The sequence below is a fragment of the Entelurus aequoreus genome, linkage group LG17 (genome assembly GCF_033978785.1).
Source record: "Entelurus aequoreus isolate RoL-2023_Sb linkage group LG17, RoL_Eaeq_v1.1, whole genome shotgun sequence".
NCBI lineage: Eukaryota > Metazoa > Chordata > Actinopteri > Syngnathiformes > Syngnathidae > Entelurus > Entelurus aequoreus.
The window spans coordinates 5839762-5857133 of record NC_084747.1 but is presented as its reverse complement, the minus strand read 5'-3'; the positions used below and the strand labels follow the sequence as shown (position 1 = coordinate 5857133).

At 35.9% G+C, this 17372-nt stretch overlaps 1 protein-coding gene across 1 annotated transcript in view; it reads right to left on the bottom strand.

Annotated features, from left to right (window-relative positions):
* LOC133632195 (serine/arginine repetitive matrix protein 4-like) overlaps positions 1 to 17372 on the bottom strand; it is a 124757-nt gene that overhangs the window by 21257 nt on the left and 86128 nt on the right. The window contains exons 3-7 of the mRNA XM_062024480.1: positions 15930 to 16016; positions 13727 to 13804; positions 13597 to 13623; positions 8483 to 8533; positions 6017 to 6100 (exon numbers count right to left, since the gene is read on the bottom strand). Coding sequence (XP_061880464.1) covers positions 6017 to 6100; positions 8483 to 8533; positions 13597 to 13623; positions 13727 to 13804; positions 15930 to 16016 — 327 coding nt within the window. The remainder of the gene's footprint in view (positions 1 to 6016; positions 6101 to 8482; positions 8534 to 13596; positions 13624 to 13726; positions 13805 to 15929; positions 16017 to 17372) is intronic.

The following is a 17372-nucleotide window of genomic DNA, read 5'->3' as shown; positions in this document are numbered from 1 at the left end:
TTGTTGTAGTACGTAGCTCCTATCATATATGCGGGCTCCATCTAGTGATATGCCAAAGAACCACTTAATTACATATTTAAACACAGTGTTACTGTTCAAACTGTGTATAATGTTACAGTGGCCAAACATATTAAATACTCTTGTTAAATAAAACCGCTGCCTTGTTTTTAATGAACACATAGGCCCATAGAGGATCTTTGACTGGCATTTGTTGTAAAAAGTCCTTAAAAACAGCAGTGCTCCTGTCTTGACATAGAGGATCTTTGACAATGTTTTTTTTTCTAGTAGTAGCTCAAAAACACTAGCGAGTTGCTGTCATACAGAATACGTCAGTCTTGCATTTTTGACAATAAGTCCTCACGAACAGCAGAGTGCTCCTGTTACATAAAGAATCTTTGACAATGGCAAGTTCTTAAAAAAAGCAGAGAACATCCGTCATATAGAGGATCTTTGACTAAAATTGTTGTAGTATGTCCTCAAAAACAGCAATGATCTCCTATCATATATGCGGGCTCCATCTAGTGATATGCCAAAGAACCACTTAATTATTTTTTTTAAATTTTTTTTTTAAATTAAATATTTAAACACAGTGTTACTGTTCAAACTGTGTATAATGTTAAATAAACTTTAACTCTTGTTAAATAAAACATCTGCCTTGTTTTTTGATAAACACATAGGCCCATAGAGGATCTTTGACTGGCATTTGTTGCAAAAAGCCCTTAAAAACAGCAGTGCTCCTGTCTTGACATAGAGGATCTTTGACAATGTTATTTTTTCTAGTAGTAGCTCAAAAACAGTAGCGAGTTGCTGTCATATAGAAAACCTTAGTCTTGCATTTTTGGCAATAAGTCCTCATGAACAGCAGAGTGCTCCTGTCACATAAAGAATCTTTGACAATGGCAAGTTCTTAAAAAAAGCAGAGAACATCCGTCATATAGAGGATCTTTGACTACAATTGTTGTAGTACGTCCTCAAAAACAGCAATGAGTTCCTATCATATACGCGGGCTCCATCTAGTGATATGCCAAAGAACCACTTAATTAAATATTTAAACACAGTGTTACTGTTCAAACTGTGTATAATGTTAAATAAACTTTAACTCTTGTTAAATAAAACATCTGCCTTGTTTTTTAATAAACACATAGGCCTATAGAGGATCTTTGACTGGCATTTGTTGTATAAAGCCCTTAAAAACAGCAGCACTCCTCACTCGAAATAGAGGATCTTTGACAATGTTTTTTTTTCTAGTAGTAGCTCAAAAACAGTAGCGAGTTGCTGTCATATAGAAAACCTCAGTCTTGCATTTTTGGCAATAACTCCTCACGAACAGCAGAGTGCTCCTGTCACATAAAGAATCTTTGACAACGGTAAGTTCTTAAAAAAAGCAGAGAACATCCGTCACATAGAGGATCTTTGACCAAAATTGTTGTAGTACGTCGCTCCTATCATATATGCGGGCTCCATCGAGTGATATGCCAAAGAACCACTTAATTACATATTTAAACACAGTGTTACTGTTCAAACTGTGTATAATGTTACAGTGGCCAAACATATTAAATACTCTTGTTAAATAAAATCTCTGCCTTGTTTTTTAATGAACACATAGGCCTCTAGAGGATCTTTGACTGGCATTTGTTGTATAAAGCCCTTAAAAACAGCAGCACTCCTCACTCGAAATAGAGGATCTTTGACAATGTTTTTTACTAGTAGTTGCTCAAAAACAGTAGCGAGTTCCTGACATAAAGAAAACCTCAGTCTTGCATTTTTGGCAATAAGTCCTCACAAACAGCAGAGTGCTCCTGTCACATAAAGAATCTTTGACAATGGTAAGTTCTTTAAAAAAGCAGACAATATCGGTCATATAGAGGATCTTTGACTAAAATTGTTGTAGTATGTCCTCAAAAACAGCAATGAGCTCCTATCATATACGCAGGCTCCACCTTGTGATATGCCAAAGAACCACTTAATCAAATATTTAAACACAGTGTTACTGTTCAAACTGTGTATAATGTTAAATAAACTTTAACTCTTGTTAAATAAAACATCTGCCTTGTTTTTTGATAAACACATAGGCCTATAGAGGATCTTTGACTGGCATTTGTTGTATATAGCCCTTAAAAACAGCAGCACACCTCACTCGAAATAGAGGATCTTTGACAATGTTTTTTTCTAGTAGTAGCTCAAAAACAGTAGCGAGTTGCTGTCATATAGAAAACCTCAGTCTTGCATTTTTGGCAATAACTCCTCACGAACAGCAGAGTGCTCCTGTCACATAAAGAATCTTTGACAACGGTAAGTTCTTAAAAAAAGCAGAGAACATCCGTCACATAGTGGATCTTTGACTAAAATTGTTGTAGTACGTCGCTCCTATCATATATGCGGGCTCCATCGAGTGATATGCCAAAGAACCACTTAATTACATATTTAGACACTGTGTTACTGTTCAAACTGTGTATAATGTTACAGTGGCCAAACATATTAAATACTCTTGTTAAATAAAACCGCTGCCTTGTTTTTAATGAACACATAGGCCTATAGAGGATCTTTGACTGGCATTTGTTGTAAAAAGTCCTTAAAAACAGCAGTGCTCCTGTCTTGACATAGAAGATCTTTGACAATGTTTTTTTTTCTAGTAGTAGCTCAAAAACAGTAGCGAGTTGCTGTCATATAGAAAACCTCAGTCTTGCATTTTTGTCAATAACTCCTCATGAACTGCAGAGTGCTCCTGTCACATAAAGAATCTTTGACAACGGTAAGTTCTTGAAAAAAGCAGAGAACATCCGTCATATAGAGGATCTTTGACTAAAATTGTTGTAGTACGTCGCTCCTATCATATATGCGGGCTCCATCGAGTGATATGTCAAAGAACCACTTAATTAAATATTTAAACACAGTGTTACTGTTCAAACTGTGTATAATGTTACAGTGGCCAAACATATTAAATACTCTTGTTAAATAAAATCTCTGCCTTGTTTTTTAATGAACACATAGGCCTATAGAGGATCTTTGACTGGCATTTGTTGTAAAAAAGCCCTTAAAAACAGCAGTGCTCCTGTCTTGACATAGAGGATCTTTGACAATGTTTTTTTTTTCTAGAAGTTGCTCAAAAACGGTAGCGAATTCCTGTCGTATAGAAAACTTTAGTCTTGCATTTTTGGCAATAAGTCCTCACAAACAGCAGAGTGCTCCTGTCACATTAAGAATCTTTGACAATGGCAAGTTCTTAAAAAAAAGCAGATAACGTCTGTCGTATAGAGGATCTTTGACTAAAATTGTTGTAGTATGTCCTCAAAAACAGCAATGAGCTCCTATCATATATGCGGGCTCCATCGAGTGATATGCCAGAGAGCCACTTAATTAAATATTTAAACACAGTGTTACTGTTCAAACTGTGTATAATGTTAAATAAACTTTAACTCTTGTTAAAGAAAACATCTGCCTTGTTTTTTGATAAACACATAGGCCTATAGAGGATCTTTGACTGGCATTTGTTGTATAAAGCCCTTAAAAACAGCAGCACTCCTCACTCGAAATAGAGGATCTTTGACAATGTTTTTTTCTAGTAGTAGCTCAAAAACAGTAGCGAGTTGCTGTCATATAGAAAACCTCAGTCTTGCATTTTTGTCAATAACTCCTCACAAACAGCAGAGTGCTCCTGTCACATAAAGAATCTTTGACAACGGTAAGTTCTTAAAAAAAGCAGAGAACATCCGTCACATAGAGGATCTTTGACCAAAATTGTTGTAGTACGTCGCTCCTATCATATATGCGGGCTCCATCGAGTGATATGCCAAAGAACCACTTAATTACATATTTAAACACAGTGTTACTGTTCAAACTGTGTATAATGTTACAGTGGCCAAACATATTAAATACTCTTGTTAAATAAAACCGCTGCCTTGTTTTTAATGAACACATAGGCCTATAGAGGATCTTTGACTGGCATTTGTTGTAAAAAGCCCTTAAAAACAGCAGTGCTCCTGTCTTGACATAGAGGATCTTTGACAATGTTTTTTTTCTAGTAGTAGCTCAAAAACAGTAGCGAGTTGCTGTCATACAGAAAACCTCAGTCTTGCATTTTTGGCAATAAGTCCTCATGAACTGCAGAGTGCTCCTGTTACATAAAGAATCTTTGACAATGGCAAGTTCTTAAAAAAGCAGAGAACATCCGTCATATAGAGGATCTTTGACTACAATTGTTGTAGTATGTCCTCAAAAACAGCAATGAGTTCCTATCATATACGCGGGCTCCATCTAGTGATATGCCAAAGAACCACTTAATTAAATATTTAAACACAGTGTTACTGTTCAAACTGGCCAGAAATATTACATATACGTGTTAAATAAAACCTCTGCCTTGTTTTTAATGAACACATAGGCCTATAGAGGATCTTTGACTGGCATTTGTTGTAAAAAGCCCTTAAAAACAGCAGTGCTCCTGTCTTGACATAGAGGATCTTTGACAATGTTTTTTTTTCTAGTAGTAGCTCAAAAACAGTAGCGAGTTGCTGTCATATATAACATCACTCTTGCATTTTTGGCAAAAAGAGAGTGCTTCTGTCGTATAGAGCAGTGTTTTTCAACCATTGTACAGTCTGGTGTGCCGTGGGAGATGATCTAATTTCACCTATTTGGGTTAAAAATATTTTTTGCAACCCAGTAATTATAATCCGCAAATAATGTGTTGTTGTTGAGTGGAGATCGGCAGAGTAACCGTGTAATACTATTCCATATCAGTAGGTGGCAGCAGGTAGCTAATTGCTTTGTAGATGTCGGAAACAGCGGGAGGCAGCGTGCAGGTAAAAAGGTATCTAATGCTTAAACTAAAAATAGGTGAGTGCCCCTAAGAAAAGGCATTGAAGCTTAGGGAAGGCTATGCAGAACGAAACTAAAACTGAACTGGCTACAAAGTAAACAAAAACAGAATGCTGGACGACAGCAAAGACTTACTGTGGAGCAGAGACAGCGTCCACAATGCACATCCGAACATGACGTGACAATCAACAATGTCCCCACAAAGAAGGATAAAAACAACTGAAATGTTCTTGATTGCTAAAACAAAGCAGGTGTGGGGAATAGCGGTCAAGGAAGACATGAAACTGCTACAGGGAAATACCAAATAAAGAGAAAAAGCCACCAAAATAGGAGCGCAAGACAAGAAATAAAACCCTACACACAGGAAAACAGCAAAAACTCAAAATAAGTCACGGCGTGATGTGACAGGTGGTGACAGTACACCTACTTTGAGACAAGAGCTATAGTGATGCATGCTTGGTTATGCTTTAAAGTCATATCCAACAATTGCGACAATGACTTTTTACTGTCAATATCGGCTGCTGAGTTTCATTTTTAATGATTTCTGCTGGTGGTGTGCCTCCGCATTTTTTCAATGAAAAAAATGTGCCTTGGCTTAAAAAAGGTTGAAAAACACTGGTATAGAGGATCTTTGTGCACGTGTTTATCATTAAAAAGTGTATTATTATTGTTTTTTGAGCGGACAATGCCAGTTCTTCTAATCGATGGATGCTTGGCAAGTTGGCAGAATAACAAACAGCTTTCCTTTTTCTTTTTCTTCAAATCTCTGTTTTACAACCTCACAACCACAAAGAAGCGGATCAATATTTCACAGAACTTAACACAAATCTTTTTTGGTGTGAAGCCCAGTGAATACATATTGAATTAGGAGTCAAAGGCGGTTCTGTTTAGACTTGAAAAAAAAATGATGCATTTATTAGCAGCTGATGCCTGTTGTTCCCTCACAGGAGGTAAAAAATCCCACTAAAATTCCACAGTGGCGTTAAAGCTACAGGCTTTATTTAAAAAAAAAAAAGACTTCCTCAGCCAATATGTGGTCCACTGAAGTGAATATAGCGAGCGTTTCCTGTGGCGCTGTGATAAGAGCGTCACCTCCGCTTTATCAGTCATCAAGCGGGCCGGCAGACACCTCCAGGTGGTAAAAGATAAAAAACAGGACTGGTAATGATGGTGAGAGAGGAGGAGAGAGTGGCTTCCTTACCTGTCCTCTGCAGATGATTGACAGCAAGAACTTTCCGAGGCTGACCTCTGGCGGCGGCGCTTTCGACGCGAGCGAGTCCTCGAGCTGAGAGGTGACGAGCACACAGGAGGGGGGGAAAAAGACTCAAAATGTGCAAATATGATAAGCATGCAGTAGGTAAGAACACCATCTTTATTTAAATGATGAAATGATGAGTTTGATATGCTGTATAATTAGGATGAGCATGATTGATAGGAGTGTTTTTTTAATTTTTTTAAATTAAAATGTTTACTTTGTTTGTTTGTCCCTCTAGAGTTCCTATTTTTTAATTGAATTGAATTGTACACTGCAAAAACTGAAATCTAAGTAAGATGAAATATCTCAAATAAGGGTGGTATTTGCTTATTTTCTGTCTGATAAGATCATTCTTCTCACTAAGCAGATTTTATGTTAGAGTGTTTTACTTGTTTTAAGGGTTATATTACAGCTTGTTGCTGAGATTTGATGACCTATATTGAGTAAAACTGTCATAACGGTGGGGTTTTCGCAGCTTACTGCGAGGATTGTTCTCCCGGGATGCAATCGGACTATTTCGGACAAAGCGTGAAGGTAAGAACATATTTAATTATTCAAAATCCTACACATCACAAAAGACAAAAACAAAAGGAAAGCGTGCCGTACGCACGAGAGGCTAAAGAACAAAAAAATGAACGCAGAAAATATAGACGTTAACACTTAGCATGAACTATGGCATAGCAAGAACAAAACTTACTGTGGTAAGAAACGAGCAGCATGAACTATGGTAGCGCATGAAAACAAGCAATGACACCAGGACGACTAACTGGCAAAGACAGGCTTAAATAATAGTCTCTGATTAGAGCAAGTGCGTGTCCCCAACACATGAGGCAGGTGAAACTAATCAGTCGTCATGGAAACTAAAACAAACAAGGATGCACAAAAACAGGAACTATGGAGTCCTAAACTAACAGAAAATTACAAAAAACATGATCCAGGCCACAGATCATGACAAAAACATGCTTGAAACTAGAATATCAACTGTTGCAAAGGTGTGTCATCAACACTCACAAGTATAAAACTACTTTTTTAAAGTAATCATTTCTTATTTCAAGCATGAAAATAAAATATCATGATTTTAACACAATTGTGTCTAATAATTAAAACGGATGAGAGCCAAATGGACTTTGCTGTTTTATTTTCTTTTTTTTTCTTTCTTTTTTTTGTTACATTTTTTTTTTTTCTGTTTTATTTTCAATGAAACAATAGAAAATACGTACTCAATTTAGTAGTACAGTTGGCACAGTACAGTAAACTGACAGTTAATATTTAAACATTTGACATGTCAAACAATTTTGAACAGAAATAGTTCATGCACATTCAGATAAATTCCTCAAAATTACAATTAAAATTTTTTTGACCGGGGGCCGGGCTGTATATATGCGCACTAATTGGCTGAAAGAGCACGCACTTGGCGCGATGATGTCATGTTATCGATGGAAAAATGCATTTTTAGACCATATGATTTGCCTGAGCGGCTAGGAGACCCCGAGAGTAACAAGCGCTTGCCTTGTTGCCTTTCCATTAAGAACAATTTTTAGTAAAAGTTTGCTGGTTTCAAGAAATGTAATGCCGAGCGCATATCATTATGTCAAGATAATGGCACTGGCATTTACTTCATTTAAGAATATTTTTCAACATATTGAGCAAAAAGGTCTCCTTTTTTTTCTACCAAGAAAAGTGCACTTGTTGTTAATGATATATATATATATATATATATATATATATATATATATATATATATATATATATATATATATATATATATATATATATATATATATATATATATATATATATATATATATATATATACTGTATATATATATATATATATATATATATATATATATATATATATATATATATATATATATATATATATATATATATATATATATATATATATATATATATATATATATATATATATATATATATATATATATATATATATATTTTTTTTTTACTTGACATTCACTGTAATTATTGGAACAATGATACAAACAAAGGTGTCCAAGATGCGGAAGCGGGACATTTTTGGGTAGCAATTAGTTATTTATTATTATGAATGGGATATGTTAGTAGATATCATACTCATTTGTTTTGTAAACTATACCACACAACTAACATTGTTTGTGTTATTTTTATTTTTTCTAACTCATGGCAATATTTGAGACATATGTACATAAATATTCACATATATTGTCATGATTGATTATATTAATACTACTTGTGTTCTGGGTTTTACGTGCCAAATTCTTACCTTCATTTCTGTTCGTCTGAGATAAAAATGTCCATTTCCAAGTGGGACTTCGTAATGTAACAAAATAATTCAATTCAATTCTTGGTAAGTAGGAAGTGTTTTGATTTGTTTATTTCTGTGACGTTGCATTCAAGGCACACACTGACCTTTTCTTGTGCCTGCGCTCCTCCTTCCTCTTCTGCTTCAAGCTGCTGGAGCTGCCAGTCAACAAAAGAGAAGACACCCTTGAGACCGCGTCAGGATGGAGCCCCTTTGTGTCGTAGCGTTTGTTATTCTCAATAATGACTTGCAACTGAATGAATTGACGTCATATTTGCCAGGGTATATATTTTTTTTTCAATCAATGTTTATTTATATAGCCCTAAATCATGAGTGTCTCAAAGGGCTGCACAAGCCACAACGACATCCTCAGCCTCTTTGACAATATCACCTGGGTTGGATTAACCTAAAATATCAAAACGGCTCAATTAGTGAGTTTTATTAAACCTGACACATATAAAAACATATATGAGTTATGGTTAAGGGTTACCCAAATCAATGTTGCTAACAATTGAGCCATGTCATAGCCTAAATAAAATATTATATAATTATTTATTATTATTATTACTATTATTATGACATATAATTAATTAATATTCATCTAGCAGTTTTTTGAGAAGCAGACTTTTTTGTCTTGATGAGTGAAATTAGTTTTTTTTCCCCATCTGATACTGTAGGAAAAAAATAATGTATGAAAATCAATATTACTGCCAACAACTGAGCTTATTATTATTATTATAATTAATTAATATTCATCTAGCAGTTTTTTAAGAAGCACACTTTTTTGTCCTGATGAGTGAAAACAATTTTTCCCATCTCATACTGTAGGAAAAAAAATAATGCATGAACATCAATATTGCTGCCAACAACTGAGCTTATTATTTTTTATTATTATTATTATTATTATTATTATTATTATTAATAATAATAATAATAATAATAATAATAATAATAATAATAATAATAATAATATAACATGTAATTAATAAATATTTATCTAGCAGTTTTTTAAGAAGCAGACTTTTTGTCCTGATGAGTGAAATTAGTTTTTTTTCCCCATCTGATACTGTAGGAAAAAAATAATGCATGAAAATCAATATTGCTGCCAACGACTGAGCTTATTATTATTATTATTATTATTATTATTATAACATATAATTAATTAATATTCATCTAGCAGTTTTTTAAGAAGCAGACTTTTTTGTCCTGATGAGTGAAATTTTTTTTCCCCATCTCATACTGTAGGAAAAAAAATAATGCATGAACATCAATATTGCTGCCAACAACTGAGCTTATTATTTTTATTATTATGATTATTATTATTATTATTATTAATAATAATAATATAACATATAATTAATAAATATTTATCTAGCAGTTTTTTAAGAAGCAGACTTTTTGTCCTGATGAGTGAAATTTGTTTTTTTTCCCCATCTGATACTGTAGGAAAAAAATAATGCATGAAAATCAATATTGCTGCCAACGACTGAGCTTATTATTATTATTATTATTATTATTATTATTATTGATTAATATTCATCTAACAGTTTTTTAAGAAGCAGACTTTTTTGTCCTGATGAGTGAATTTTTTTTTCTTTTCCTATCTGATACTGTAGGAAAAAATAATGCATGAAAATCAATATTGCTGCCAACGACTGAGCTTATTATTACTATTATTATTATTATTATTATTAATTAATATTCATCTAGAAGTTTTTTAAGAAGCAGACTTTTTTGTCCTGATGAGTGATTTTTTTTCCCTATCTGATACTGTAGGAAAAAAATAATGCATGAAAATCAATATTGCTGCCAACGACTGAGCTTATTATTATTATTATTATTATTATTATTATAACATATAATTAATAAATATTCATCCAGTAGTTTTTTAAGAAGCAGACTTTTTTGTCCTGATGAGTGAAATTTGTTTTTTTTCCCCCATCTGATACTGTAGGAAACAAATAATGCATGAAAATCAATATTGCTTTCAACGACTGAGCTTATTATTATTATTATTATTATTATTAATTAATATTCATCTAACAGTTTTTTAAGAAGCAGACTTTTTTGTCCTGAGTGAATTTTTTTTTTTTCCTATCTGATACTGTAGGAAAAAAATAATGCATGAAAATCAATATTGCTGCCAACGACTGAGCTTATTATTATTATTATTATTATTATTATAACATATAATTAATAAATATTCATCCAGCAGTTTTTTAAGAAGCAGACTTTTTTGTCCTGATGAGTGAAATTTGTTTTTTTCTTTTCCCCCATCTGATACTGTAGGAAAAAAATAATGCATGAAAATCAATATTGCTTTCAACGACTGAGCTTATTATTATTATTATTATTAATTAATTAATATTCATCTAACAGTTTTTTAAGAAGCAGACTTTTTTGTCCTGATGAGTGAATTTTTTTTCCTTTCCTATCTGATACTGTAGGAAAAAAATAATTCATGAAAATCAATATTGCTGCCAACGACTGAGCTTATTATTATTATTATTATTATTCTTAATTAATATTCATCTAGCAGTTTTTTAAGAAGCAGACTTTTTGTCCTGATGAGTTAATTTCCCCCCCTCCCCCCCATCTGATACTGTAGGAAACAAATATTGCATGAAAATCAATATTGCTGCCAACGACTGAGCTTATTATTATTATTATTATTATTATTATTATTATAACATATAATTAATTAATATTCATCTAGCAGTTTTTTAAGAAGCAGACAATTTTGTCCTGATGAGTAAAATTTGTTTTTCCCCCAGCTGATACTGTAGGAAAAAATTAATGCATGAAAATCAATATTGCTGCCAACATCTGAGCTGTTTCTAGTCATTAAATAAAAACATTAAAATAAAATATATTTACAGCATAATTTTGCAAGGGGACATTTTTGGTCCAGAGGATCTGTAGTGAGACTTTTTGTTTTGAATCTTGAGAATGTAGAAACAAAATAAGGCATTTGATCAGGATTACTGCCATCCCCTGAGCCAAGTCATAGCTTTCATACATTTTTTTTGATTGAGCGGTATAATATTTTTTAGCACTCTTTGAGACGTGGAGGATTTTTGTTTTAAGTCTGACACTGTAGAAAAAAAAGTTTGACATTAAATCAGTGTTGCTGCCTGCCACTGATCCACGTCAGAGCCTTAAAACACATGAATAAATCATATTTTTCCATCTGTTTTTAGATAGTGGCCTGAGGATCTTTGAGTGTAAGTAAAAAAAGAAAAGAAAAGTATACCATACTCTAGGACAGGGGTCGGCAACCCAAAATGTTGAAAGAGCCATATGGTTGAGGGCGGACCTACGTCACTTCCGCCTACCAATCCCCTAGCAACCGGGAATTTGTTGAAAACAAACCAGCTCACAGCGAACACAGCATTGACAGAAAAAGCATTTAACGAGCGTTGTGGCTTGGAAGTCGGCGTTAAATCCTTCATTTACGCATTTTTACTAATTCGCATATCGTGTGAAAAAACGAAAATGTATTATTTGCGTCAGACTCGTCTCAGTGAACTTTAAAGCTTCTCAGGCTTAGCTTAGCTTGCTAGTTAGCTTAGCCTGCGCGCTACTAAGAAAGAGACGCGGAAGTTATCAACAACAAGATCGAGTGTTAGTGTATAAAATATTGAGAGATTTGAGGGCTACATGTATTGTTTAAGTACAACTGTTCTTCGCCAGGTGTTCTTTGGCCGCCCTGGCTTACGTTTTCCCGGTGGTGTCCATCTTAACGCTGCCTTTGGTATCCTCTCGTTGTCCGGTTTTCGAAAATAGCTAGCTAGGCTACAGACTATATAGTATATACCGCATGTTATTTTTGTACAACAACTTCAGCTGTCGAACGTTATAAGGTAAAAATTCAACAAGTACAACATTAGCACGGACGGTATAGCCAAGTTGTGGTTAAGAAGGTGGATTTTTGTTCCTTATATTTTCCAGAAACGAAGTGATCCGAACACACGACCCGGGACTTTGGGGGACTCCAGTGAGAACCGTCCTCGTTTTCCCGGTGTAAAGCTGCGAGCCATTTGTCTCGTCTCTGTGGGCTTTTATCACGCTTTGGCAGAACAAAATACAACCTCTGTTTCCAGTTGTGGTTAGCACAACCAAAAACAACACAGTCTTTCGGCATTTTGGAGGCAGAATGACGGGTTTAACCAGCGTAGGTCGACAGGTTAAAGAGTAATGGCAACGGTTTGTTTTCAACGCCAGTCTCGTTGCTATGGCTCGAAGAACCCGTATGTAGCTCAGTTGCCCGGATGTCGGCCCTCACCCATTGGACCAAAAATACAAAAACAAATCTATCTGGAGCCGCAAAAAATTAAAAGCCATATTACATGTGTCATGAGATATAAATGTAATTAAGAGGACTTAAAGGAAACTAAATGACCTCAAATATACCTACAAATGAGGCATAATGCTGCAATATATACATATCGCTAGCCTAAATAGCATGTTAGCATCGATTAGCTTGCAGTCATGTAGTGACCAAATATGTCTGATTAACACTCCACACAAGACAATAACATCAACAAAACTCACCTTTGTGCACTCATGCACAACGTTAAAAGTGTGGTGGACAAAATGAGACGGAAAAAGAAGTGGCATAAAACACGTCCTAGAAAGTCGGAGAAAGTTATACAAGTAAACAAACTATACGGTGAGTTCAAGGACCGCCAAAATAAGTAGGACAAAACGGCGCTCGCCAAATACTCGAATCAGTGAAGCATGTTTAATATAAACAGCGTGATTTATAACAATTAGGGAGGTTTGTGTCATGTTTGTCCTCCTACAGAAACCATGCTAAAACAAAAAAATAGATTTTTTTTCCCCTCATCTTTTTCCATTCTACATACATTTTTGAAAAATCTCCAGAGAGCCACTAGGGCGGCGCTAAAGAGAGCCGCGGGTTGCCGACCCCCGGTCTAGGACAACGGGGCCCAACTTTTCCACTACAGAGAGGACCGGGATGGGTCAAATGCAGAGGGTAATTTCGCCACACCTAGTGTGTGTGTGACTATCAGTGACTTTCACTTTCACTTGAATACATGCATGCAATGTTGCTGCCTACTAAGCAATTATCAGAGCCTTAAAAAAGCCTGATTATGTCACTTTATTACAGCTTTTTTGGGGGATGTTCTATTTCATTTTTCTTGACACATTGTAGTATAAAGTAGCACATCATACCTTGCACACCCGCTAAACCTACCTGTGCTTGGACTTTTTTGAGCTATACCTGCGAAGATAAATGAGAATCATCGTTAGCCAATCAAGTGATAATATTATTATTACTATTATCATTGATATTGTAAACATTACGCTGAAGGAGCGCCACCTACCGATGCCGCTTGCTTTTCTTGGCGTTCTTCTTTTTCTTTTTCTTCTTCCTCAGCGGCGAGAGGCTGCAGGAAGGTGACCTGAGGCGGTGAGAGGAAGACATAAATAAAAAGGTGTTCCTGTTTATACACCATATTGCCAAAAGTATTTGGCCACCTGCCTTGACTCACATTTGAAAATAAAGTGCCATCCCATTCCTAACCCATAGGGCTCAATATGATGTCGGTCCACCTTTTGCAGCTATTACAGCTTCAACTCTTCCGGGAGGGCTGTCCACAAGGTTTGCGGAGTGTGTTTATAGGAATTTTCCACCATTCTTGGTGAGGTCACACACTGATGTTGGTGGAGAAGGCCTGGCTCTCAAGTCTCCGTTCTAATTCATCCCAAAGGTGTTCTATCGGGTTCAGGTCAGGACTCTGTGCAGGCCAGTCAAGTTCATCCACACCAGACTCTGTCATTCATGTCTTTATGGACCTTGCTTTGTGCACTGGTGCACAGTCATGTTGGAAGAGGAAGGGGCCCCGCTCTAAACTGTTCCCACAAGGTTGTGTTGCGTCGACTAGCTCTTCCTACCAGGTAATCTAAGTTACTGGTCAATCCCAAATTCTTTTGATGACATATATGCTGAGTAAGAAGGACCATCATGACAGAATAGGAATATTATCAAGTTTTACTGCAATTTCAGGAGATCAGCCCACACCAATTCATTCATATCGGCTACTCTACTTGATCTCCCATTCAAACGGAAAAAAATACTCTTTATAGAAGAAAGCAGCCCCCCCCCCATCCCCCAGAAAAGGGATATTTCTCCCTCTTGCAACACTGATAAGGCAAGAAGGGGGTATGTATTCACATTCCAATGTCTAAGACCCTAAACAGACCTATGAAGACAAAGAGAAACTGGTATACAGAATATACAAAGGAAAAGTACTAGCTGCTCTAAACATGGCTATGAATAAAGAAAGAACTCTTAAACATATATGCATTCTCCACAGTTGGGAGTATGGAATTTGGTCCAAAATGTTTTGGTATTCTGGAGCATTCCAAGTTCCTTTCACTGGAAAAACAACCTCACACCATAATTCCTCCTCCACCAAATTTCACACTCGGCACCATGCAGTCCGAAATGTAGCGTTCTCCTGGCAACCTCCAAACCCAGACTCATCTATCCGATTGCCAGATGGAAAAGCGTGATTCATCACTCCAGAGAACTCCACTGCTCTAGAGTCCAGTGGCGATGTGCTTTACACCACTGCATCCCACGCTTTGCATTGGACTTGGTGACGTATGGCTTAGATGCAGCTGCCCGGCCATGGAAACCCATTCCGTGAAGCTCTCTGCGTACTGTACGTGGGCTAATTGGAAGGTCACATGAAGTTTGGAGCTCCGTAGCAACTGACTGTGCAGAAAGTCTTTGCACTATTCACTGACCCCTCTCTGTTAGTTCGCGTGGCCTACCACTTGGTGGCTGAGTTGCTGTTGTTCCCAAACGCTTCCATTTTCTTATAATAAAGCCGACAGTTGACTTTGGAATATTTAGGAAATTTCACGACTGGATTTGTTGCACAGGTGGCATCCTATGACAGTTCCACGCTGGAAATCACTGAGAGCGGCCCATTCTTTCACAAATGTTTGTAGAAACAGTCTCCACGCCTAAGTGCTTGATTTTATACACCTGTGGTCGGGCCAAGTGATTAGGACACCTGATTCTGATCATTTGGATGGGTGGTGTGGAAGATGTAGATATGTTTAAGAGTTCTCTCTTTTTACATAGCCATGTTTAGAGTAGCTAGTACTTTTCCTTTGGATATTCTACCAGTTTCTTTAGACATTTCCGATGCCTGGTTAGTGTCCTAAACCATCGGAATATGAAGACAACCCCCACGTCTGTCTCTCCCTATTAGTGTTGAGAGGGGGGAGATGGGGGTTTTCTTTGTGTGAAAAGAGTTGCCTTTTCCTTGGAATGCCAGATCAACTAGAGCAGCCGATATGAATGTATTGGTTAAGTTGATCTCCTAAAGCATTGGTATAAACTTGAAAATATTCCAATTCTGTCTTGATGGTCCTTCTTACTCAGCATATATGTCATCGAAAGAACTTGGAATTGACCAGTAACTTAGATTCCCTGGGAGGGTAGAGCTGGTCCGACGCAACAGTGGCCAAATACTTTTGGAAATATAGTGCATCTCAGTCGGGGTTATGTACCTTCTCCGTCGTCGCCTGCTCTTGTCCGACTTTCTCTTCTTCTTCTTGGCTTTCGGCCGCAGTGACAGCTCATCGTCAAAGGAGGCGCTGTGAGAGGAGAAAGGCAAAGATGGTACGAATGTCACATGACAGACATTACCTCAGTGTGCTTTAAAGCCAGCTCAATATATGCAAAATTAGCACAGAACGGCGACTCTTGTGGATAATATGCCAAACACCAGGCGGGTGTCTAATCCTCATGACTCATCCGGGCAATCTGAAAAAAAACGCACATAAAACCTTTCCGATTCCCCGCTAAGTGAGATAATCTGTGAGTCTATTTGAAATGATCCAATATAAACATGACGACGAGCCCTCAGAGAGAGGACATGTTGCTCTGAGATGAGACGTCACGCTGTATTTTACCCGCACAAATCCACTGTGTTCTGCACCCAAGTGCCCCAAAATGAGGCAAAGCACACAAGGATTAGTTGAACGTCTTTTATATTCACAATATGAAGGAGATAAAGCGGACTAAAAATTACACAATTCATTTATTTATATCTAAAATGAAGTCAATATGCAGAAAAATAGCACAGAAAAATGTAATAGCTGAATTTTAAACTGCTGACGTTATTGTGGGTGATATAAAAGCAAACTAAAAAGGACCAAATTGTTCAACTTAAAATCTGTAACCGGCTAGGACAAAGTACATTTATGAAACTTTTATGAGATTGTGGACGTAACATTACAAGAATTTAGACGTAACATTACGAGATTGTGGATGTAACATTACAATAATTTAGACGTAGTATTATGAGAATGTGGATGTAATATTGCAATAATTTAGACGTAGTATTATGAGAATGTGGACGTAACATTACAAGAATTTAGACGTAACATTACGAGATTGTGGACGTAACATTACAAGAATTTAGACGTAGTATTATGAGAATGTGGACGTAATATTACAATAATTTAGACATAGTATTATGAGAATGTGGATGTAATATTACAAGAATTTAGACGTAACATTACGAGATTGTGGACGTAACATTACAATAATTTAGACATAGTATTATGAGAACGTGGATGTAATATTACAATAATTTAGACGTAACATTACGAGATTGTGAACGTAACATTACAAGAATTTAGACGTAACATTACGAGATTGTGGACGTAACATTACAAGAATTAAGACGTAGTATTATGAGAATGTGGACGTAGCATTACAATAATTTAGACGTAGTATTATGAGAATGTGTACGTAATATTACAATAATTTAGACGTAACATTACGAGATTGTGGACGTAACATTACAATAATTTAGATGTAGTATTATGAGAATGTGGACGTAATATTACAAGAATTTAGACGTAACATTACGAGATTGTGGACAAAACATTACGAGATTTTGGACATACCATTACAAGAATTTAGACGTAGTATTATGAGAATGT